The sequence below is a fragment of the Lycorma delicatula genome, chromosome 10, assembly GCF_047948215.1.
Source record: "Lycorma delicatula isolate Av1 chromosome 10, ASM4794821v1, whole genome shotgun sequence".
NCBI lineage: Eukaryota > Metazoa > Arthropoda > Insecta > Hemiptera > Fulgoridae > Lycorma > Lycorma delicatula.
The window spans coordinates 21,835,176-21,859,976 of NC_134464.1; the positions used below are offsets into that span (position 1 = coordinate 21,835,176).

The window sequence follows — 24,801 nt, forward strand, 5'->3', positions numbered from 1 at the left end:
TTTTTTATAAAATAACTTGAAAACTTAAAAGACTGCAGAAATAAAATCAATTTCTGAATATAACTGTACAACAATACGAATGACAAGTAGTTAAACTAAATCTTTCAAAAAAAATGCGTAACTATTTTATACAATAATTGTTCTTAAAACTGATAACAAATGCTGAAATAAAATATTTAATAACAAATCTAATTCTGAAACAACTTTCTGTAATAAAAAACTCTATGAAGAGAAAAATTATAAAAAGTATCCTGTACATAAAAATGTCGAATAGAAACAAAATAATTATTTTTAAAAAAATGAACCTGACATCAAGACCATGTAATGTGATGCACATATACAGAATCGTAATATGTGCAATTAATATATATATATATATATATATATATATATTGGATCTGAAAAGTTTATGATGAAATATCTCAACTTTTTTATGATTTTATTAATGGTGCTACACATCTTGTGCAGAAACTCACATTAACCACCCAAGAGACAATATAAGATCATCTAATGTGATGCATACATATAGAATATCAAGATTTCCACTGTCCCTGACTACCTGCCAGACGGCAAAAAAGATTTTTTGTCAATTATAGACCGATTTTTTTTGTTAAATAATTTGTTCAACATCATGGTATCACCGCAAAAAGCAGCTGCATTGATTTCAACAAAATTTATTTCAATCGGATTAATAGGAAAAAGGTTACATGTGAGCAAACAAAAAAAAAATATGGATCCAATACATAATCTCCTTTATTGAAATAAGTTAAAAACAGTTTCAGAAATATTTACAAGTATAAACACAAGTAAAGATGTACAAGTTAATTTTTTTTTTAAATTATTCTACTCTGAGTAAAAATTAAAGGTACAGGATCCATGATGACTCTATCTCCTCACCCCCAAAACCAATTACAGCCAAAATGAAAACATCAATGACCCACACGCAGAAGTTATTGTAAAATATTTCATAGAAAAACAGTTAATCAATCTGAAGATATTAAGAAAAATGATAAAACAATAAAACTGTTAGGCTTATTACCCACACCCATGAATAATCACCCAAATTTATAACCGAATCATATAATAATGTAATGGTACCACCTAACTATATAGAAATATAACTTTGAGTTCAGAAATATCAAAAAGGAAAAAGCATTTTTTTCTTCCATCGCTTTACATGGGTCTGAATAAGACCAAATAACATACAATACATCATCTGTATTTCTCTACCCTCTTGATCAACTGTAAACAAAATTAGGTGGCATCAATGTCTCATATACAGAAATCATTGTTTAATTTCATCTGCATCGGTCCACCACCCAGTCTGGAGATGTCAAGCAAAATACAGGTCAATATAAATACATGCAAAAATGTATGCCTTCGGGAATTTTTCATTGTAAAATTGTTTTGGCTAGACAGGAAATAAAATGTCGAGATCTGCAAAAATCCCAATAACCAAAATTTCACATGTTAGCCTATTCCCTTATATATTATACTGTAGTTTTATACAGTATAACTGTAGCTGGGAAAGTAAAAATATATATTCAAATATAGTACTAAATATTTGTATCATTGGCCTGTGACAGCAGCAGAGTATTAATTTTACTTCATTGAATGAAATACAATAGTTTACCTCTTTAAGTAATAATCATTTACCTCTCTTTAGGTTATAATGTTTTTTTTTTAAATTATTTTATAAAATCTATTAATTTTGAAAAAGAAGGTATTTATGTAAAGAAAAACTAAATAAAAAGTACTAATTAATTAATTTTAATCACAGTATTGTTAAATACAATAGTTACAGTAAAAACTAAGTCAAAATGTCCTTATTATTGGTATAGTCTGGTTGTTATTAAGAACTGCTTTTATTTCATATAAAAGATATTGTTTGAAAATGTTAATTTCATGGTATTATAAAAAAAAAAATATTAAAAGCCGCAATTTTTTTAATTTAAAAGTAAACGCTACAAGAAACTAAAACAAATATATTCGCATATAACTTGTGTGTTCATAGTAGATAAAGGAATTCGGTTTACTCTACGAGTGATTATTAATATTTGAAAAGGGACAAATAAGTGATAAATGAAGTAGCTACTTTTATTTATACCAGATCCACCCTAAGGGCCAAAAAGGCATAAAATAAAAAAAAATGCTGGTAGAGTGACAGAAGTGGATTTTGGTTTATTTTTTATTCATGAGGGGAACAAGTGTTACACCCTTAGAATTAATTCGTACTCTGGTACAGAACAGGAGGCAAAATACATCCTCTATACTAACCACCCTTCCCCCATGACCCTAGGACACAATTGAGTTGCAGGCTGAATGAGGGGTGTTTTTGGGGTGTAAAGGAAATGATTAAGGGGATGAAATATGACGGCAGGGGTTGAAACGCAGATTAGTGGGCATATTTACAATTATAAGATCATAATCTCAAAAAAAATAGATACTTTTTACATTGAACTGAACGATACTTTGAGATTTGTAAATGTTAGATTATCAATTGTTTAAAATCATGAATAACCCTAAAAAACATGATTAAAGGGCTGATTATGTCAAAAATGAAATATCAAGTTTATAGTTGCATATTATTTATTTGTAAGCATATATAATTAGCTTACTACAAGCAGGTGAATGAAAGAAAGCTTAGTAATATTATAATATTCTCGTATTACAAGCACAGTTATAAATGTATTCACATTAACTACAACCAGCCTAAGCCATCAGTAAAAATTGTTACGGTACTTTTCCTTCATAAGAACAGCCACTTTTTTGCCAATCTTTCAGTCAATCAGTCAAATTTCTCAATAATGGTTTTTATGACTAATAAAACATTAACACAGTTATTCTGGGTAAAATATTCCATTTTGTAAAAATTTTTAAAAGCTACAAGCAATTATCAAAAAGTTATTCCTTTTTTTTATTTTTAAAAATGTACTTTCAAAATTGAATTCCTCAAAACTTTTCACACAATTTTAGATGCTGTAGAACCACCACCGAGTTGATGAAATGGGAAAAATTAGGAATTACAGAATTCATGAAAATATGTATGCTACATCAACATTTTGTTTTTTGTTTGTTACAAGAATATTAACAGGTAAATCTTATAGTATTTTTGAAGCTGATTTCAAATATGTATTCAATCCATACTGTTACGTTCCACCAGTTTTGCCATCAGATGTTGCTAGGGCTAGGGCTCTCCGGCAAGCTATGGGTCATATGTTATCCTACATCATAATACCACACAAGGAGTGGTCATTATGATGTAGCGACTTCTATTCATTCGGCGCCAGAATCTGACCCAGAGCAGTCATGTTGGACATTCAGTCCAGATGGATTGCCCATATTAATGTTCAGATGAAAGCTTATTTTATTTGTATACTTATATGTTATTAAGTTCAATTATAAATGTTATATTATATTTTAGATGTTCAATTATATGTTATTGAAATGTCAAGACGACAAGAAATTAAATAACAATTCAATAAGCAACAAGGCGTTGTTTCAATTCATCACCTATGCATCTACAGTTCATACTCACTCTAAAACCTACCACAAAGATTTTATGGTCCTCCACATCACAAGGGATGTAACACATACTATAAATAAATTCTGTTTCTATTTAAAATCAATCAATAAATAACACAAATATTGGTAATTTAAAAATAATCTGTATTAAGGTATTTTTAAATTATATCCATTAATAACCTGAACAAACGTGCAGCAATTTAAAAATGACATCTACTTTTCTAACACCAATTAATAGCAAATAATAATTCTGTTGGACTAAATGTATGTTTTTATTTTCATTAGTGATGGAGTAATGTGGTTGGTATTTAAATACTTTCTCTTTATTCATTGCAGATGTTGACACTATTGCTCTTATTAAAATGCATTATGACTGTGGAAGTGTTGTCAATGAGAGGTCCACATCATCCAAGAGGTGGCCAACACCATCATCATCATTATGCTCCAAAACCAAATCAAAAAATTACTCAAGACACTCAATTGTTGCAAGATGTCGAGTAAGTTTATTTAAATCTTATTTTTAAATTTATTTAAATACAATACTTACCACTATTAACTGTTTACAGCAGATTTCACTGAAATTTATTACACATAATAAAAAATGTATTATTATTATGTGAAATTTATCACAAAATATAAATAAATGATAAAAAATTGCTTTATACAATCTTTTCTATATCTTTTACAATAGCAAAAGCAAACACATATGAAAGTGAATTTAAAAAATCATAATATCAATAGCAAGAGAAGAATGTAAAATGTTAATGATGTAGCAGTAGAATGAATTTAGAAAAAATATATGTATAATGTTGCATTCTGAATTTTGTTATGCAATTGTGAGATTCACAACTTTTACAGAAAAAGTGACAAAGATGTAGAGAAAGAAATTTAAAATTGAGTGATGAAACATGATAAGGACTAAATAAACCCTAAGATGAGAAAAAACTAGTTAATAATTCCGAGGGTGAGGAAAAGGGTTTGATTACATCATCTATTATAAGAAAAGAACTAAACTGATTAGGTGTTAAAGAAAGAATATTTAGTGAACAATGTATAAAAAGGAATAATGGAAGGGAGTAAAATAGAGGACGATGAACTAAATGTTTCATTCATATTGCTATTCCAGAAACTTGTCTTGTTTGGCTTTGTTGAATGAGCATAGAAAAATAGAACACTGATGGCTTGTTTATTTAATCGGCATAGCTTGCAATTTATTCTGCTCCTAAATTACACAGAATGTGTTGTTAATGAGAATCTTACAATAAAACAGTACCCCACTGGGTTGGTCTAGTGGTGAACACATCTTTGCAAATCAGCTGATTTCAAAGTCGAGAGTTCGAACGTTCATAGCCTAGTAAAGGCAATTACTTTTATACGGATTTGAATACTGGATTGTAGATACCAGTGTTCTTTGGTGGTTGGGTTTCAATTAACTACACATTTCAGAAATGGTCACCTGAGACTGTACAAGACTACACTTTACTTACACTCATACATATCATCCTCATTCATCCTCTGGAGTAATACCTGACGGTGATTCCTGGAGGCCAGGAAAAAATAAATAAAACAGTGGCAGGAGATAGTATTGAGGAGCTGATGGTGTTTAAATATAGCTTATCAGTTTTGTTTCAAACCTCCAAGCTTCCACGTGGGACAACAACCTTTTACAGGATCCTCTCCTTTGCTGTATATAAAATAAAGTCATCTAAGCTTAAATTTAATTAAATAAATATTTTATTCTGATCAACACATAATGATACATTAAATAGATCACCTCAAGAATGAGTAGATATGTTATTCCTTGGTTAAAAAAAAGAATCTGTCCCACAGCATTTAAAATGTAATCTCAAACATGATTATAAAATGTCTCATAAAGAGACATTATAAGTGTCAAACAAAGTTTCAGAGACATTATAAGCATAATTATTTGATAAGCATCTTGGCCTTTCATTTGGAAGTCCTGGGTTCAAAACCCAATCAGGCATAGGATTTTTCATTTGCTACAAATTTCTTTTTTCATATTCCCACATACAAGCTTCTGTGGTGAATTAATTCATCATCAATTATATGTGACTAAGGTCTATATTAATTATTTAAAATGTAAAATCATAAAATAAATCATTAAAATACATATATGAAGTTAATAATTATAAAAAATAACTACAAAAAACTTACAATTTAGGTGTTATGAAAATTATTTGAGCACAAATTTATGTAAACGAACATTGATCAGAACTCACCATTAAAATTTAAATCGCTAAATTAAGGTATTTTTAATTAGTATTATTTTAAAAATTAATCAGGTACCACACAAGTGGTAAAATTATGGGTGCCAAACAATAATCTGACAACCCGTTTTAGACCATTGAAAACCCATTTTGACTTTCTGAGGAAACCCCCCATACTTCAGGTGTGAACATATGTACCTAATTAGTATTTAAATAATAATATTTAAAAATGACAAGCTTAATATTTTATTGAAATAATTCAAATAAAAACATTGCAGTCTGATTTTGTTGCAAATAGAATTAATCTGATCAGCCCAAGAGAATTTGTCATATAATATAAAACACCCAGAAATTTTTATTTAAATAAACAGTATCACATCATTAACAGGAATTACAACCATGCAGTTAGCAATGTTACATCTATCTGAGAAGCACAATGCAACAATTTTATCCATATTTAAACTAGTGAATCATTTTTAAAACTACTTACATAAAATTTCCAAGTTCTTTTAAATAATTATCTTCAGATGTAGACACAGTAAAGTAGTCTTATAAAAATTCAGTAAGTAATCTACAAGGTGGATAATTTTTTATATTCTTCATTGTAGACAATTGCACACATATTAAAAACTTCCCTGCATTTTATCTTCAAAAGCAAAATATAATAACAATTGCATGCAGTCAAAGCCAGTGGTGTGTACTAATATATATAATTATTAAATATATAAACTTGGGAGAAATTCTTTTATACTAAAAAAACAGGCATGATTTTATGAGTTGCTTAAAATCATGTCACTTAAAAATCAGGTTTTTACTGATTCTTTTAATACTTTTCCTTACTACTTTTACCTTATGACTTTGACCACATTTATTACAATAAATTTTATCGACCAGAGAAAGAGGGCTGTAAAACAATTAATTTTTTATTCTTTACAATTAGGTATCTGTGGAGACAGCATTTCTACTTTTGTATTTTAACAAGTAGCAGCCACAGAATATTGGCATAATTCTCAGAAAATGATTAATACATTGGTTTCAAAATACCACAAACAAACACAAAAAATTATGCAACATTAAAATGCATACTAATTAGAAATTCAGATTGCTACAAAATTTAATTTCAATTAGCAAACTAAGTATTACATTACAATAATTACATGTTGTAATCAAGGATACATACACTAAAAGATATAAATAACATAAACAAAAAAACTACGAAAAATAATAAAATCAAACCATGCAAATCATATAGATTACACAAGATGTTAACTACAACAAACACGTTTTACACACAGCACACAAAAACTATGATATGAACATTCAATAAACATGAAATTTACAAAATCAATTTGTAGGAGCTGAATAATTTATTCTAAACTTCTCATCCAAATTGAGCATAGTTTTAGGACGAGTCAATATTAAATTTAAAAAAAAAACTGATAATCAACCTGATGTGGAGAAAAACAATTTATTTTTATAACAAACTTCGAATGTAACAATATAATGTCCAAATAAGGTTATCAGTAATTTGATTTGTGTCAGTGGATTTTTCAGAGCAAAATGAAAATAAAATATTTACAGTCTTACTTACGTAAACTGTATTACAAAATTCCTATCATTCCTATACACCACACAACTTTAAATAAACAAGACTACATAAAATTGATTTACTTACAATTCACATTAATCATGTAAATTGAGCCGGCCAGTTCCCAGTTCGGTAACCGATAAGCTCTGCCATATTTTCGTTAACCATCTAAAATCTCTCATACAAAATGTGTACATCACGTTCAAAGATATAATAATAAAATAAAAAGCATTTAAGAAAAGCCAACGTACAACTTAAAACAACACTTTCACACTTCCCGGACTGGTCAAAGTTAATCAGCTGGACTGTTGTAACTTACAGCGTAGTTACAGTTCTTACCATATTCGATTTATGAAAAGACATAAATCATTTAGTATAACGCATACAACGTTACTTAAATTGAATAACTAACCATTTTATTTAATAGTTTGACATTAAGTAATATATTTTTAACATTTTTTTTTTTTTGTTTTTAACTTAAATGAATTAAAAATTGTAAGCAGTAAAACAAGATAAAACTCTGAAAAGTATTAGTTACTTTTACTACTACAAAAAAAAGTATAATATTCGTTTAATGAATTTGATAGTAAGACATTAAGATTAAGCGACATAATATTTTATGAATTAATGTATGGTAGGTTATACAAACGTCCATTTAATTTACTCATACACATGTAGTGGGTGTCATGAACGTAAGAGGCAGACAGTCGCTATGCATTGCATTACAATTTTCTCAAACAATGGGCTAATTAAAAAATTAGGTTATTTTTGCAATACAGTGTTCAATTACACAAAAAAAAGTTTTTTTTGTTTCTCTTAAGTGTGATAGCCTACCGTTTCTTGAATTGCTTTTTTGCTTACTTTATTAATCTGTAAATACAATTTTTCTATCACACTTAATTTTAAATAAATTACGCTTCAAGAGAAATTAAGGGAAAATATAGATAAAATCTATAGTTTTGCATGACCATACCTGTGTTAGAATGATTTCGTTGATGCTTTTTTTTTATAAACAGCCTCAGGCACATCCTGAATTAATGTCCAACAGTAATCGGCTAGCATGTTAGTATTTTATTTCCCTTTAAAGCGGCATTCCATCACCTAAATGTCTTTGTGTAAACGTTCGCCGTCTTCGTCACTTACGATTCAGAGGTTGTCCGGGAAAAAAAATCAAATGTGACTGGAGGAAATGTATTTTCAAAACATATTGTGTCTCATACCTGTATATGAACTATGAAATTGATTAACAATATCGTGGTAATTGTCGGATTTTTGTTTGCCGAGAAACCTTTTGCAAATATCTTTAAACCGAAGCCCAAGCTGCACTTTCTACATTATTTAACGTTGAGATAAATACATCATCTTTGACCAACTCTCTTATTTGAGGACCAACAAATATTACTTCTTTAATTTCTCCTTCACTCACATTCAGAAATTTGTGCCTGATCTACAAAACTCCGGGTCCATACTTTTTCATTGCTTATACAAAATTTTTCATTAGTCCTAGCTTGATATGGAGAGAGAGTAAAAGTATTTGTTTGAGTTTAACCAAGAGCTAATAAATAATATTTTTCCCAATTGGAGTAAAGTTGTCTCGTTTCTTCCACTCTTTGGTAACACAATGTTTTTCCCTAGCTCAGCTTCCCATTCACAAAGAAAACACATGTACTTAGTATAGCCTAACTGCATGATTAACAAAATAGCTACAACTTTCAAATCACCACATATGTTCCAGCTATGTTTTTTATAATTTATTTTTTTCAAGAACGCCTTTCTTCACATCATATGTCTATTTCAAATTAATATCATAAGCAATTGATATCGAAGGATATTTGTTACCATTATGTAGTAGAACAACTTTAGACTATACTTGGACGAATCTATGAAAAGGCGCCAGTCCTAAGGTTTATAAATTTGTCCTAAGTGTAACATAAGCTCATCAATATTTGTACAATAAACAAAATTATTTTCATCAATAAAGTACTGAGAAAGTTCTTTTTGTCGGCTTGAAAAAAGCCTGAAATTTTTGTATGTTTTGAAGTAAATTCCAACCCTGCAGTCTTGATCATAACCGTTCAGCTTGATTTTTTGATAACTTTAAATCCCTAACCAAGTCATTTAATTTACCTTATGATATAAGATGTAACTTATTGGAAGATAATTCAAAATCATTGTTTTCTTCTTCAGTACTGCCTGATTCTTCATCGCTGCTTTTGAAACATATATTCACAGGTGGTTCAGGAACTGGAATAATTTCACTGTGAGGTACAGACCTGATTGCAGATCGCAATGAAGGATGATATTTTACAGTATGTTTAGATTTTTTAGGAATTCCAGATACACTTGTTAAACAAAAGTAACAATCGGTTACATGATCCTTTGGTTCACCAAATGGCAAAGCCTTCTGTGTACCTTTCAGCCATCCTCTTAAACATACAGAACATTTAGTGCATGCTATATGAGTAGCCCACATCTTATCCTGATCACCAATTTTAAACTACAAATGATATGTTTTTTTAATTAAAGGTGTAATGTTTTTTCTATTTGATTTTACGATAAACTCACAACATACATAACAAAAGGTGTCCACATCATTTACACAATTTCGAGGCATTATGACACTGCACTGTTAACAAACTTAAGACAGTAATAAGAATGAACAAATATAATTTATTCATAAATCCTGTGCTTACTACAAACAACACAGCTGTGTTTTCAGCTTCATGTTTTCACCTGCACTGACATGATTAATCTTGTCCATGAAGGCTCATTCTTCAGTATTAGATATGATGTCATAATAAAATTTAATTCTTTGTCTAGTATTGTTTATTTATAGCTTACAAATTATGTTAACAAAGTTAAACAATAAAAAAATGAGTTAACAAAATAAAATATAGGAGCTTAAAGTGTACTTTACAAAAATGGTGGGTGATAGAAAGATTTTGAGTTCATATTCGTTTTCAGCATCAAAAAACAGATTAAAATCATGTATCACATATTAGGAAACAAAAATTATGTTTATCAGTGTTATTTTTATAAATAGCAAAAATTCTTTCCACAATTAAAATTTATTATCATTTTATTTAATGTTAGATAATGATTTCCTTAAAAATATTTGGGCTACTTATAAATATTTCTTACTGTGTGCAGTACAAATATGAATAATTTATACTTATATTAATAGATAATTATTTCACTCCCTCCATTAACTTAGTCATAAAATGATCACTTTATGCAAATAAATGTTATCAATATTTCATTTTAGTTTACAAAATAAAATGAAATTTACTGTAAATTATAATAGTTTAGTTTTAATAGTTATTAGTTGTTTAGTTTAATTTAATAGTTATTAGTTGTTTAGTTTAATTTAATAGTTTAGTAAATTTAATTTAATGTATTTATGTATACAATATATTAACATTCAAGCATTAGTTGAAGATTTTTTAGTTTAAAAATACACTTAAATTAAAATTCTTGTTTTTACAATCTTATTGTATTATTAAAATGCTATAATAATGGGTGATAACTAATTGTAAACTGTAATAAATATTCATAAATAAAAGTACAACGATTATTATTATTTTTGGTCCATTAGATGGGAGTAAATGTTTTCAGGTTTGATAGTAATGTGGTCTCAAAATTCTCCAACAAAAGCTTTTATTTTCAAAGTACACACTGTAGATGATGATATCCAATGACTGAAATTATTTATGAAACTTTTGTTGAGTTGTTAATTTATTTGTATAAGGCATAGCCCAATAAACTTCATATTGACACAACAATGCTTTCGCTATTCGGCTAAAAGAGAAAAAAAAATTCTTTATTCACATCTAGTAGTTGATGGTGGGACTAGTAAAGTAAGAAAAATTATTGACTTCATTTTTAAATATTACTCTAATTTCTGATTTTGTATGTATTGTTAGGCACATTAAAGAAGATCTTGGAAATATATTATCAGAAGAACAAACGCACAAGATGACACCAGAAGAACTAGAATTTCATTATTTTAAGTAAGTGTCATAGTTATATGAGATCAGTACTTATCTGTTTTGTTACCTTTTTATTGGTAAAACGTCATAGTGACTGTAATGAATGTGGGCGAGTCAGAAATTAGGGTTAAAGCGTTAACCCCAAACCTTCAACTTCTTAACCTTACTTGTGATTGGGAAAGGAAAGTAACTTTTCAATGGAGTAAAAACATTTTTCAACTAATAATTGCTTTAGTAGTTGGAACACTTAGTTAATTGTTGAGTTTTAAAAGGTTTCCTACAGGTTTTATATTCTTTATTACTTTCATATAATTTTGGGGTTTCTTTTGCAGCCTATAAACCTTTCTAGATAATCTAAAAGGAAAAGTGTTTAGGTAATGATCCCAAAACATTGTTGTTAAGGTACTTGTCAGTTAATGTACCATCAAACATTTTATAATTACAAACATTATATATATATTACCATTATTATATATTTTAATAAAGAGGTTAGTCTAAAAAAAAATGTAATTTATACAATTAGTTGGTAGTTGAATTATGAAATTCTTTTATATCTTTTAAAAATGCTTCGAATGGAATGATGTCACTGAACATTTTCCTCCACATAAATTATGTTAAAAAAAGATTGCATAAAATTTCTTTTTGGTTTTCTTTTTTTGTTGTTCCTATAAACGTTCAATGTTTTGTGTATGTTACAGGGTTTGTGGATTCACAAAATATAAAATGATTAACTGTACATGTTGATATCCTTATATCCATAAATCCCGATAAAATTTCCAGCAGTCTTATACTATTAGTGAGCCTGGCCTAATATTTGTTTTTATTACAGACATTAACGTTTATTATTTTCTGTTTGGTACTTCAGTTATAAAACATTCATTTGTTTCGCAACATATGCCACCAAAAACCCACTGCTGTGGAGAAATTCAGTCTGCGAGATTTTTTCTCTTGCTAAATAAATTGCATCAATCTCAATATGTAATCCTTGCCCTCCTACTGCTGAAATTATTCTTTCAATTTTTTACATGCATACATCTCTTAGTTACTACAATCTACAAAACTCTCTTGTGACATACCTAATTCAAATTTACAAAATCTTATCTACCTTTTCAATACTAATTCTTATTAATCACTTATTCATACTTTTAACAAGACCTATTCTTCAACGATTAAGGAACGTGTTTCTTGTGAAATATCTTCTCATAACATCTCCACCTTATTTTTAGACATTTGATGATTATTAGAATGCATACTTATGTTGGGATTTATTCCATTATTTTGCAAACACTTAATAGCAATCTCCTCATTGTTGATTATTCTAAAAATATTTTTAATATTATATTCAAAATGAACCATTTTAAATAAAACTGTTTAACTAATTAATAGTTTTTATAAATTGTAATAGTCATGTGTGGTTTTTTTTAATGTTTATTAATTGTAATAATCATACTTAGTAATTTTAAAAAAATTAGGTAATACACGAACCGACAAGTACCATTATTAAGTACAAGAGATTATCAACCTGTGATGAACATTCTCATCAATTTATCATCACCAATATAATATCAGCTTAAATATATTTGGCCTTTTTTACTTACTTGTATGAAGTACAGGAAGTATTGTAATAGCAAAAAATTCCGGTTTCAGATTTCAATGGAAATATCCATTTTGACTAGTTTCAGCATGATGTCTGTACAAACGTATTTACCTCACATAACGATTAGCCATAGAATGTTGAAATTTTGTATTTAGGACTGTCGTAAAATCTTTTCATTGCAACTGACTGTGCCAAAAATGTGTACACAGTCAGACCTGTAAATAAATTTGGATTTTTGACTTTTTCTTAACTGTACTAATAATAAGCCCTCATGAGAGCTTTTCAATAATATATCCAAGTGGTATTTATTTTCATTGGTTTTCAAGTTATAGCCAAATAAAATTTTAATTAATGAAATATTTGGATGTTACAAGGGGACGGCACATCAGTTCAAATCCAACTTCATTACATATATTTTTTTTAATTTGAATATATTGATTTATTAATAATTATTAACCTCTGATTATAAAAAAATTTAACAATAAATAATAATTCAATAACAAACCAAAAATAAATCATAAGAAAAATAAAATTTTATGTACTTTTCATTTTAATTAAAAAATTTTACAATCAGAGGTTAATAATTATTAATTGTTCAATATATTAAGATTAAAAAAAAAAAAGTTAAAAATAATATATATATATATATGAAGTTGGATTCGAACCAATGTGTGCATGGTTACGGATTCAACATGTTCTTGCTTACACCACATTTGAGCAACGTGAAACAAAATTAACATATAAACTAAAATAAAATGCTGATATAGACACCACAAAAAAATGTGATGCAATGTGATGTTCACCACAATGTAACTGTGAACTATCCACTTTAAAGAATTAAAATTGTATCTCACTTTCAAATGAAATAACTTTAAATGAAGTGCAGCAAAAAATCTGTATATGTAATTTAATAGGCGTACAAGGATGTCATGTGGTATCCACATCAATTTTTTTTAATAAATGTTATCTACATAATCATTCCAGAAGAGTTTACAATCAATTACTACAATATGAATGTCGAATAACGATGACTGTCATATTGTTATTATCTTATTTTCTTCTATTATAACTATAACCTTATCTTCTTCTTTTTTTGTATTTACATTTAATGTTAAAGTTGGCTTTACTCTGATTTTACCCTCAAATTAAACTGAATATATAAATATAATTCTGTGAAATTAACTATTTCTAATTTATATTTTGATATTAAGTTGTATCATCTGCATACAATTTTATATGACTCTATAATTACTAATGGCAGTTCATGGATATATTTTATTCAACATATTTCCCAGTGTATTGGAATTATTAATTACTAACAAAAACTACCATAAAAACAAGCTCTAAATTTAAATTTACAAATTTCTATGTTCTTTGTTATGAAAGAGTGGGAATCAACAGCTATAGTGATTACACTGGAAGAACTTTTAGAATCTGTTCATTCAACACTATTATTTAAATACTATTTCATGCAATGATTACCTTTGAAGTAAGTTAATACACATAGTTATGATCAACTTAATTAAAATTCGTTATAAAAGCCAGCAATATTTGCCGCAATACCTCTTCATTTGTCACTTTATCCACCCATCTGATTTTTAACATTCTCCTATAGCACCACATTTCAAAAGCTTCTAATCTTTTCTTCTCAGATACTCCGATTGTCCAAGTTTCACTTCCATATAAAGCGACACTCCAAACATGTACTTTCAAAAATCTTTTCCTGACATTTAAATTAATTTTTGATGTAAACAAATTATATTTCTTACTGAAGGCTCGTTTCGCTTGTGCTACTTGGCATTTTATATCGCTCCTGCTTCGTCCATCTTTAGTAATTCTACTTCCCAAATAACAAAATTCTTCTACCTCCATAATCTTTTCTCCTCCTATTTTCACATTCTGTGGTCCATCTTTATTATTTCTACTACATTTCATTACTTTTGTTTTGTTCTTGTTTATTTTCATGGGATAGTTCTTGTGTAGGACTTCATCTATGCCGTTCATTGTTTCTTCTAAATCCTTTTTACTCTCGGCTAGAATTACTATATCATCAGCAAATCGTAGCATCTTTATCTTTTCACCTTGTACAGTTACTCCGAATCTAAATTGTTCTTTAACATTATTAACTGCTAGTTCTATGTAAAGATTAAAAAGTAACGGAGATAGGGAACATCCTTGTCGGACTCCCTTTCTTATTACGGCTTCTTTCTTATGTTCTTCGATTATTACTGTTGCTGTTTGGTTCCTGTACATGTTAGCAATTGTTCTTCTATCTCTGTATTTGAGCCCTAATTTTTTTTAAATGCTGAACATTTTATTCCAGTCTACGTTATCGAAAGCCTTTTCTAGGTCTATAAACGCCAAGTATGTTGGTTTGTTTTTCTTTAATCTTCCTTCTACTATTAATGTGAGGCCTAAAATTGCTTCCCTTGTCCCTATACTTTTCCTGAAACCAAATTGGTCTTCTCCTAACACTTCTTCCACTCTCCTCTCAATTCTTCTGTATAGAATTCTAGTTACGATTTTTGATGCATGACTTGTTAAACTAATTGTTCTGCATTTATATAATATTTTTTGCTAAATATTACTTTATATATTATTATTGTTTATTTCTAATATGTTCTCCGCAATTGTTACTGAGAGTTTATGTGTAATGAGGTGATCATCATTTGAAAAATTCTTTATTTTATTTATGTGTACTCAGAAATGTTCTAAAAATCTGTTTAAAGGGTAAGCTAATTTTACAGATTTTTTTTACATTTATTACAATTAATTTTAAACATCTTCATTGTTAAATTTATCCTGTTAAGTAATTTTAGTACAATTTAAATATTTTGCTAACCATTATTAACAGGTCATAATGTATTATAGCTTTCACTAATGTAGAGATTAAATATTTTATTTCTATGTTTATTAATATAGTTACATATAATATACTTCCAAGGTTTTTACATTATTGTAAAATTAAAATTCTTTTATTACATCATTTTAAAATTCTCTGTAAAAATTTATTTATATCCACTTTGGTGAGCTACAAATTTTATTCTTTTTCCTTTGTTCTGTTTTGTTATTTTCTATACATTTGTGTATTATACTATATGTACTTATTTTGTATGGTTAAAGATAATTTGATTTTCTATGTTGGTTTCCTAAAAACTCCGGTAATTATTTTATTGATATATTCCTACATCTACAATTATTAATACAGACAGTATTTATAATTATTAATAAATATAAATACACACTTATAAATAAATAGATAAATTTTGGAGAAGATGAATTGTTAAACTGGTGAACTTCTCTTTCTTTTTCTATTTAGCCTCTGGAACCACTGAAGGTGTTACTTCAGAGGAAGATGTGTGTGAATGTAAATGAAGTGTAGTCTTGTGCAGTCTCAGGTTGACCACTCCTGAGACATGTGGTTAATTGAAACCCAACCACCAAAGAACACTGGTATCCACGACCTAGTATTAAAAGTAACTGTCTTTACTAGGATTTGAACTTCAGAACTCTCAACTTCAAAATCAGCTGAATTGCAATGACGAATAAACCACTAGTTCAGTCCAGTGGGCAGATTGGTGCACCTGTCTTGATATCAGCTTACTTGCAACCAACTTTTGTTTTGTTAATGATAACAACTACCTCTTAAGGCAAAGTTAATGCATTATGTGAAATACTACTTAAATAACTGATGAAGAGTCCATGATTTGAAAGGTACTTAATATATAGATTGAAAAGTCTGCATTAGTTTGGTGTATTTATGGTAGCTTTTGTTAGTAATTTTATGTTTATCAAATATCTAGTACTGAATCAAGTTATCTTGACAAATTAGGACCAGTAATTCTAACTACCAATTCTGTGACTTATCTCAACATATTATTTCCTTTATGTAATGTATGATTTAACCAATTATTGACTGCACCTGACATATCAGTTTTTGTAGACTTTAAGAAATTAATATAGAGAAACATTTCTTAAATCTAAACAGATTGATGTAGCTTTTTCTTCTGTACCATAGCTATATAAGTTTCTAATGAATTTTTAGTAGGTTTTTGACCAGTAACCTTTCAAATGTTAAAAAAGAAAAACTGAAGCAAATTTACAGTTCTATAGTTTTCAGGTGTTATATCAGTTTTAATTTTCAAACTAATTTTACTTAACATAATTTAATCTAGTAATTTATGAAATTTTATTGATGATGCTGCTGCAATATTTTCAGACTTCATGATTTTGATAATAACACAAAGTTAGATGGTTTGGAGATATTGCAAGCTATACACCATTCAACACATGACAGTGATACTGATGAAGCATACTATGATAACAAAAAGAAAACTAACGTAGATGTGGGAGCAACACCGCTACCAGACAAAACAGGAGACATACCTTCAATAAACATGGAAGATTTTCAGTATTTTGTTGGTCAGTTAATCTTTTTCACTTTAGCTATATTTTCTTAACAGTGTTGGAAGAATTTCCTCAATAAACACTAGTAACAGTATTTTTTCTTTTTAAGTTACTTCTCATTAGTAATTTTATGGCATATCTTAAGTTACAGAGGGAAGTTTACATACAGTCAACAAAAAAGGTTGCAGCAATTTAAAAAAAATTGTATCTCAGAAACATTAGAGATAATCAAACAAGTATTTTTTTTAAACATTCACCAACTCAAAAAGTTTTTTTACATACCTTAGAATGGTTCAATATGAGCCCCGTTGGTTGTTCTGCAAACATCCAGTTGAAAATCGACTTCTGCCCAGGTTCGCTGGATCATTCATATCAAAGGTGCTTGACAAGCATGTCAAATACATAGGCTAAAGTGTGGAGCACACTATCTTGTTGAAACATTACATTAATGTTACTTTCGTGTTCAATTTGGTCAACTTGCGGGAAAAGATACAGTTGTAGCATTTCTAAATAAACATTCTCTGTGATAATAGACTCATGAAAAAAGAATGGGCCAATCACATGAACGGATGTCAAACCACATCACATATTTATTTTTGGGGAATTCTGACATACTCAATAATTTCATTGGGTTGCTGAGATCCTCATATCCTATAATTATGCCAGTTGACACAACCACTGACATGGAAAGTTGCTTCATTTGTAAACATAACATGTTTTAAATATATTTTATCAATGTTATTAATAAATATTTTGTTTGCAAATTCAACACATTTAGGATGATCCATTGGTTTAATTTGATGTTTAAGCTGAATTTTTTAAGTATGAAGGTGTAAAGGCTTGTGCAGCACATTTTGAACAGCTGTCTCTGGAATTCCTAACTGTAAACTTCACCTAGAAATTGATATTTTAGGGCTTCTTAAACAACTCTGGCATATATGCTCAACTGCTTCACTTGTTTTAGGCTGTCTGGGGAACTTTTTCACTTCCATGTTGCAAGATTCCTTAAACTGTTTGTACCACTATCTAATGCTGTTTGCATGCGGTGGATCATTGCCATAAATACACCAGAAACTTCGTTGAACATGTTGTAAGTGATTTATACTCTGCTAACCACAAAATGCAGTGCTTTCTGCTGAACTGTCACCAATGCACTGATTGACAGTGGCAGAAGCGTTGCGCCATTATGCTCATCGGCTCAAGATCATGACCAGTCATGTCTAAAAAAAAATCATGATATCCCAGTTATTTTCCAGTTCCAATTAATACTTTATCTCAATTATATATGGAGATGATTTTTTTTTTTTGCTGCAACATTTTTCAAAAATCCTATATTTGAGAAGTGTGACTGTACTTTGGTATCTTCAGTAATAATTAAATATTTATGGTGAGACTAGGCTAAGGAATATTTATTGAAAGGGAGCAGCAGCCTATAATTGTCAAAATAATTGAAATTGGTACTACCTCAGCAGCAGGGTACATTAACTTAAAGCTGATTCAGGCTAAAGCATGAGCATAACACAACGTTGTTTATTTCCTTATTCCAGTTCTTTTATAGGGCAATAAAATAGCAACTTCATTAATAAAAATCCTATAATCACATCTATGATCAGGGAGTAGTCAAGAGGAGATCATTAGAAAGAATGAGAACCACGACATTCTTAGAGCCAGGACTTATAATAATATAAATATAATCCAGTTCCAATATAAATATAATCCAATATAATAATAAATAAATAATATAGTCCAGATAATTTAAAGCGATAATATTATTTAACATGATTTAAAACAAGAAAAGGACTAGTTGAGACTGCTGTACAATACTCAACTTGATTGATCTAATAAATCAATATATTGGGTCTAGACAAATAAGAGGCGATTCTATACATCACAATAATTTTGCTACAATTTTTACATAACTTATGATACAATTTTGATGTTTTTATCGAGTCTCATGAATGATTGTTTGCCATTCCTCACACTCTATCTAAATTCCAAAACATTAAAATTGCATTAATGGGTTTAAAATTCACTTCCACCTCAGTTTGCACAAACTGTTTGGGCAAAAAATAGTTAAATTGGAAGTGACAAAAATGTATTACCCGAGTTACATGCAGACAATTTTAAAATGTATATTGAGTGTTTCAGTTGGTTACTTGGCATGATGCGAGCATTTATTAAAAAAAAAATTAAGAGAAACTTTATCTGCTGAAAAATAGTTAAGTGTTTTTTGCCTTAGGAAAAAACAACAAGGATTTAAAATACAGGTATCAACTAATGTTCAACTATTTCATCACAGCTGATATCTCAGATTATACCAGAAACACAAAATCCTAATTATAAGTTTATTCTTAAGAATATCTAATGTGGCATTTTTGAAATCTTTATCTCTTATCAGTATTTATCTTCACTGAGGTGAAGATATAATCTACAGACAGGTAATTGTTATAAACTTTCAAAAGCTGAAAATTACAACATTCATTTAATTACTTTCTAACAACATTGTTGGTTTTAAAACTAACAATACCTCAACTAAAAAATTAAAAATTTTAAAAGCAAATTTCATGAATGACATGAACAGATTGACGTTTTATTACTGTGTGAAGGGAAACTTAAGTCAGATGGTTTGTTCCTACCTACCACCCTAATATATGTAACTAATTTGTTACACAACAAACCTAAACACAACACAATTTGGTTAGAATGGTCTTGCCAACCATTCTAACCACATTCGGTAATGTGTAGAAGTTTTTAGGGCTAGATACAGTACAAATTAGTAAAATGATATAAAAAGTTAAATCTAGGTTTAGTTAATTTAGAAAAGAGGTCTTTTAGATAGTTGGTAATCTAAAACATGAATAGACAACTTAGATGCAATAAAAAACGTAAATGTGAGATTAAAAATTAAGTAAAGATCACAGAAGAATGGAGAACAGTACTAAACTAATCAGATGACTAATGAAAAAGAAGTTTATTTCATATATTTATATTTTAACAGAATATGCTTATGATGTCTGTTTTTTCTTTATATAGATTTAATTGACCAAGTTCTGGCAGAAGATGATTTAGACAATGATGGTTATTTGAGTTATATTGAGTATGTTGTTGGAAGACAAAAAGATCAAAGTAAAACAAATAATAAACAAAAACATAACTACAAATAAAAAAGTCAATACTGTATACAACTGATTTTATATGCATACAAGATAGTATGTGTAAATAATAATTGTGATATTTCTAAATAAAATAATATATGTGTGCATAATTTTTCATATTTGTATATATATTTTTTTTCCCATCACAATGCTAACAATACAGTTTCAGTAGATTTTAACAATACTGTGGATGCAGGATAAGGTAAACAATTTGATTAAATCTACTGTTTTAGGTAAGTTTTTTTTTATGAACTGTCATTGTGTATGACTTGAATGTTTTACATTTTTAATAAATCAACTGCAGATAAATTATGTAAAATAATTTATATATAAAAGCAATAATGGAGGCGCCTTCCTTGGTAAAATATTCCGGAGGTAAAATAGTCCCCCGTTCGGATCTCCGGGTGGGGACTACTAAGGAAGGGGTCACCAGAAAAGTTAAAAATAACATTCTACGAGTCGGAGCGTGGAATGTTAGAAGCTTAAAAAAGGTTGGTAGGCTAGAGAATTTAAAAAGGGAAATGAATAGGGTAAACGTGGATATAGTAGGAATTAGTGAGGTTCGGTGGGAAGAGGAAGGCGACTTTTGGTCGGGTGACTTTAGAGTAATTAACTCAGCGTCAAATAATGGGCAGGCAGGAGTAGGTTTCGTGATGAACAAGAAAATAGGGAGGAGAGTGGAGTATTTCAAGACGCATAGCGATAGAGTCATTGTAATAAGGATAAATTCAAAACCTAAACCGACAACGATTGTTAACGTCTATATGCCTACAAGCGCCCATGATGATGATGAGGTAGAATGTGTATACGAAGAGATTGATGAAGCAATTAAACACGTAAAAGGAGATGAAAATTTAATAATAGTTGGAGATTGGAATGCAAGCATTGGAAAAGGCAAGGAAGGAAATATAGTGGGTGAATACGGGCTGGGCAAAAGGAATGAAAGAGGGGACCGACTTATAGAGTTTTGCACGAAGTATAATTTAGTAATTGCCAACACCCAATTTAAAAATCATAATAGAAGAATATACACTTGGAAAAAGCCAGGCGATACTGCAAGGTATCAGATAGATTATATCATGGTTAAGCAAAGATTTAGAAATCAACTCGTGGACTGCAAAACTTACCCTGGAGCAGACATTGATAGCGACCATAATTTGGTGATAATGAAATGTAGATTGGGGTTTAAAAACCTGAAGAAAAGGTGTCAGATGAATCGGTGGAATTTAGAGAAGCTTGAGGAAGAGGAGGTAAAGAAGATTTTTGAGGAGGACATCGCTAGAGGTCTGAGTAAAAAAGATAAGATAGAAAATGTAGAAGAAGAATGGGAGAATGTTAAAAAGGAAATTCTTAAATCAGCAGAAGCGAACTTAGGCGGAATAAAGAGAACTGGTAGAAAACCTTGGGTTTCAGACGATATATTGCAGCTGATGGATGAACGTAGAAAATATAAGAATGCTAGTGATGAAGAAAGTAAAAGGAACTATCGGCAATTAAGAAATGCTATAAACAGGAAGTGCAAACTGGCGAAAGAAGAGTGGATTAAAGAAAAGTGTTCAGAAGTGGAAAGAGAAATGAACATTGGTAAAATAGACAGAGCATACAGGAAAGTTAAGGAAAATTTTGGGGTACATAAATTAAAATCTAATAATGTGTTAAACAAAGATGGTACACCTATATATAATACGAAAGGTAAAGTCGATAGATGGGTGGAATATATTGAAGAGTTATACGGAGGAAATGAATTAGAAAATGGTTTTATAGAGGAAGAAGAGGAAGTTGAGGAGGATGAAATGGGAGAAACAATACTGAGATCTGAATTTAAGAGAGCATTAAAAGATTTAAATGGCAGAAAGGCTCCTGGAATAGACGGAATACCTGTAGAATTACTGTGCAGTGCAGGGGAGGAGGCGATTGATAGATTATACAAACTGGTGTGTAATATTTATGATAAAGGGGAATTTCCGTCAGACTTCAAAAAAAGTGTTATAGTAATGATACCAAAGAAATCAGGGGCAGATAAATGTGAAGAATACAGAACAATTAGTTTAACTAGTCATGCATCAAAAATCTTAACTAGAATTCTATACAGAAGAATTGAGAGGAGAGTGGAGGAAGTGTTAGGAGAAGACCAATTTGGTTTCAGGAAAAGTATAGGGACAAGGGAAGCAATTTTAGGCCTCAGATTAATAGTAGAAGGAAGATTAAAGAAAAACAAACCAACATACTTGGCGTTTATAGACCTAGAAAAGGCATTCGATAACGTAGACTGGAATAAAATGTTCAGCATTTTAAAAAAATTAGGGTTCAAATACAGAGATAGAAGAACAATTGCTAACATGTACAGGAACCAAACAGCAACAGTAGCAATTGAAGAACATAAGAAAGAAGCCATAATAAGAAAGGGAGTCCGACAAGGATGTTCTCTATCTCCGTTACTTTTTAATCTTTACATGGAACTAGCAGTTAATGATGTTAAAGAACAATTTAGATTCGGAGTAACAGTACAAGGTGAAAAGATAAAGATGCTACGATTTGCTGATGATATAGTAATTCTAGCCGAGAATAAAAAGGATTTAGAAGAAACAATGAACGGCATAGATGAAGTCCTACGCAAGAACTATCGCATGAAAATAAACAAGAACAAAACAAAAGTAATGAAATGTAGTAGAAATAACAAAGATGGACCACTGAATGTGAAAATAGGAGGAGAAAAGATTATGGAGGTAGAAGAATTTTGTTATTTGGGAAGTAGAATTACTAAAGATGGACGAAGCAGGAGCGATATAAAATGCCGAATAGCACAAGCTAAACGAGCCTTCAGTAAGAAATATAAGTTGTTTACATCAAAAATTAATTTAAATGTCAGGAAAAGATTTTTGAAAGTGTATGTTTGGAGTGTCGCTTTATATGGAAGTGAAACTTGGACAATCGGAGTATCTGAGAAGAAAAGGTTAGAAGCTTTTGAAATGTGGTGCTATAGGAGAATGTTAAAAATCAGATGGGTGGATAAAGTGACAAATGAGGAGGTATTGCGGCAAATAGATGAAGAAAGAAGCATTTGGAAAAATATAGTTAAAAGAAGAGACAGACTTATAGGCCACATACTAAGGCATCCTGGAATAGTCGCTTTAATTTTGGAAGGACAGGTAGAAGGGAAAAATTGTGTAGGCAGGCCACGTTTGGAATATGTAAAACAAATTGTTAGGGATGTAGGATGTAGAGGGTATACTGAAATGAAACGACTAGCACTAGATAGGGAATCTTGGAGAGCTGCATCAAACCAGTCAAATGACTGAAGACAAAAAAAAAAAAAATTTATATATTTTAGTTTCAAATCTGAGTGTGAAAATAATAAGTTTACCATTAAATATATTATAATGTCAGCTTTTTTAAATTAATAAGTGTAATTTAAAATTCATAACATACACTCACATTGAAGTACACAGAAGAAAGTTGTACAATTCATGCAATAATAAAATCTACAGCAAACAAGATAAGATACTGAAAACCAGTACTATTTTCTGAAAATTTTATATCATAAGAACACAGTGTAGGTAATACGGCCCGATTGATTGAATTATGGAACAATGCCTTTATGGTCAATGATTGAACTTGAGAGGCTAACTCTCATTTTTCAATTCTTTCACATACTTTTTATGCTGGAATGTAAATTTAATAAAAATCATGGATCTTTTTTTGGAACTAATTTTAAAATTAATAGTGAAATATTCATAATTGCAATTCACAACTACCCAAATAGAATTAATTCAATATAATCATAAAAATCTAATGATATACAAAAATAGTTTTACAAAAAGACAAGGGTTGATAAAACACATAATTAAATTTATCATAAATAGTAATTTACAGACAATACTTCTGAATTTAGGATATTTCAGTATCAGACAGCAAGTGACGAAGGAGATGGATTTTTTTGTTATGATGACAATCAATGAAATAATCTCTAAATGATCTGAAATTTGATAATTCTAAAAATAAAAGTATATACTTTACAATTGTGAAATATATATATAAAACAGAATTTTTGTTTTGTCAAAATTATACAGCATGTGAATATAACAAAGAGAGGTATATGTAACAAGCAAGTTTTTTTTACACTTTTATAAAAATATATGACTTACTTGCTGTTGAACACTAATTAAACTGATGTAAAAAAGAACAGGCAAACAAAATTTGAATTTTAAAAACTGCAAAATTCTAATTGCTTTATAATTTTTAATTACAAAATTATAACAAATCCCACTTACGGGTGGGTCTTTTGTAAGGGAGACTGCATTGTAATGGGGGG

The 24,801-nt window shown here is 29.3% G+C and overlaps 1 protein-coding gene and 1 long non-coding RNA gene across 2 annotated transcripts in view; one reads left to right on the forward strand and one right to left on the reverse strand.

Annotated features, from left to right (window-relative positions):
* Positions 1–7,656, reverse strand: part of LOC142331294 (uncharacterized) — an 81,080-nt gene extending 73,424 nt beyond the window's left edge. Inside the window, exon 1 of the long non-coding RNA XR_012757953.1 lies at positions 7,429–7,656. This is a non-coding gene — a long non-coding RNA (uncharacterized LOC142331294). The remainder of the gene's footprint in view (positions 1–7,428) is intronic.
* Positions 1–20,612, forward strand: part of LOC142331293 (multiple coagulation factor deficiency protein 2 homolog) — a 32,499-nt gene extending 11,887 nt beyond the window's left edge. Inside the window, exons 2-5 of the mRNA XM_075377086.1 lie at positions 3,862–4,022; positions 11,265–11,351; positions 17,147–17,349; positions 20,368–20,612. Coding sequence (XP_075233201.1) covers positions 3,862–4,022; positions 11,265–11,351; positions 17,147–17,349; positions 20,368–20,498 — 582 coding nt within the window. The 3' untranslated portion in view covers positions 20,499–20,612. The remainder of the gene's footprint in view (positions 1–3,861; positions 4,023–11,264; positions 11,352–17,146; positions 17,350–20,367) is intronic.
* The last annotated feature ends 4,189 nt before the right edge of the window (positions 20,613–24,801 follow it).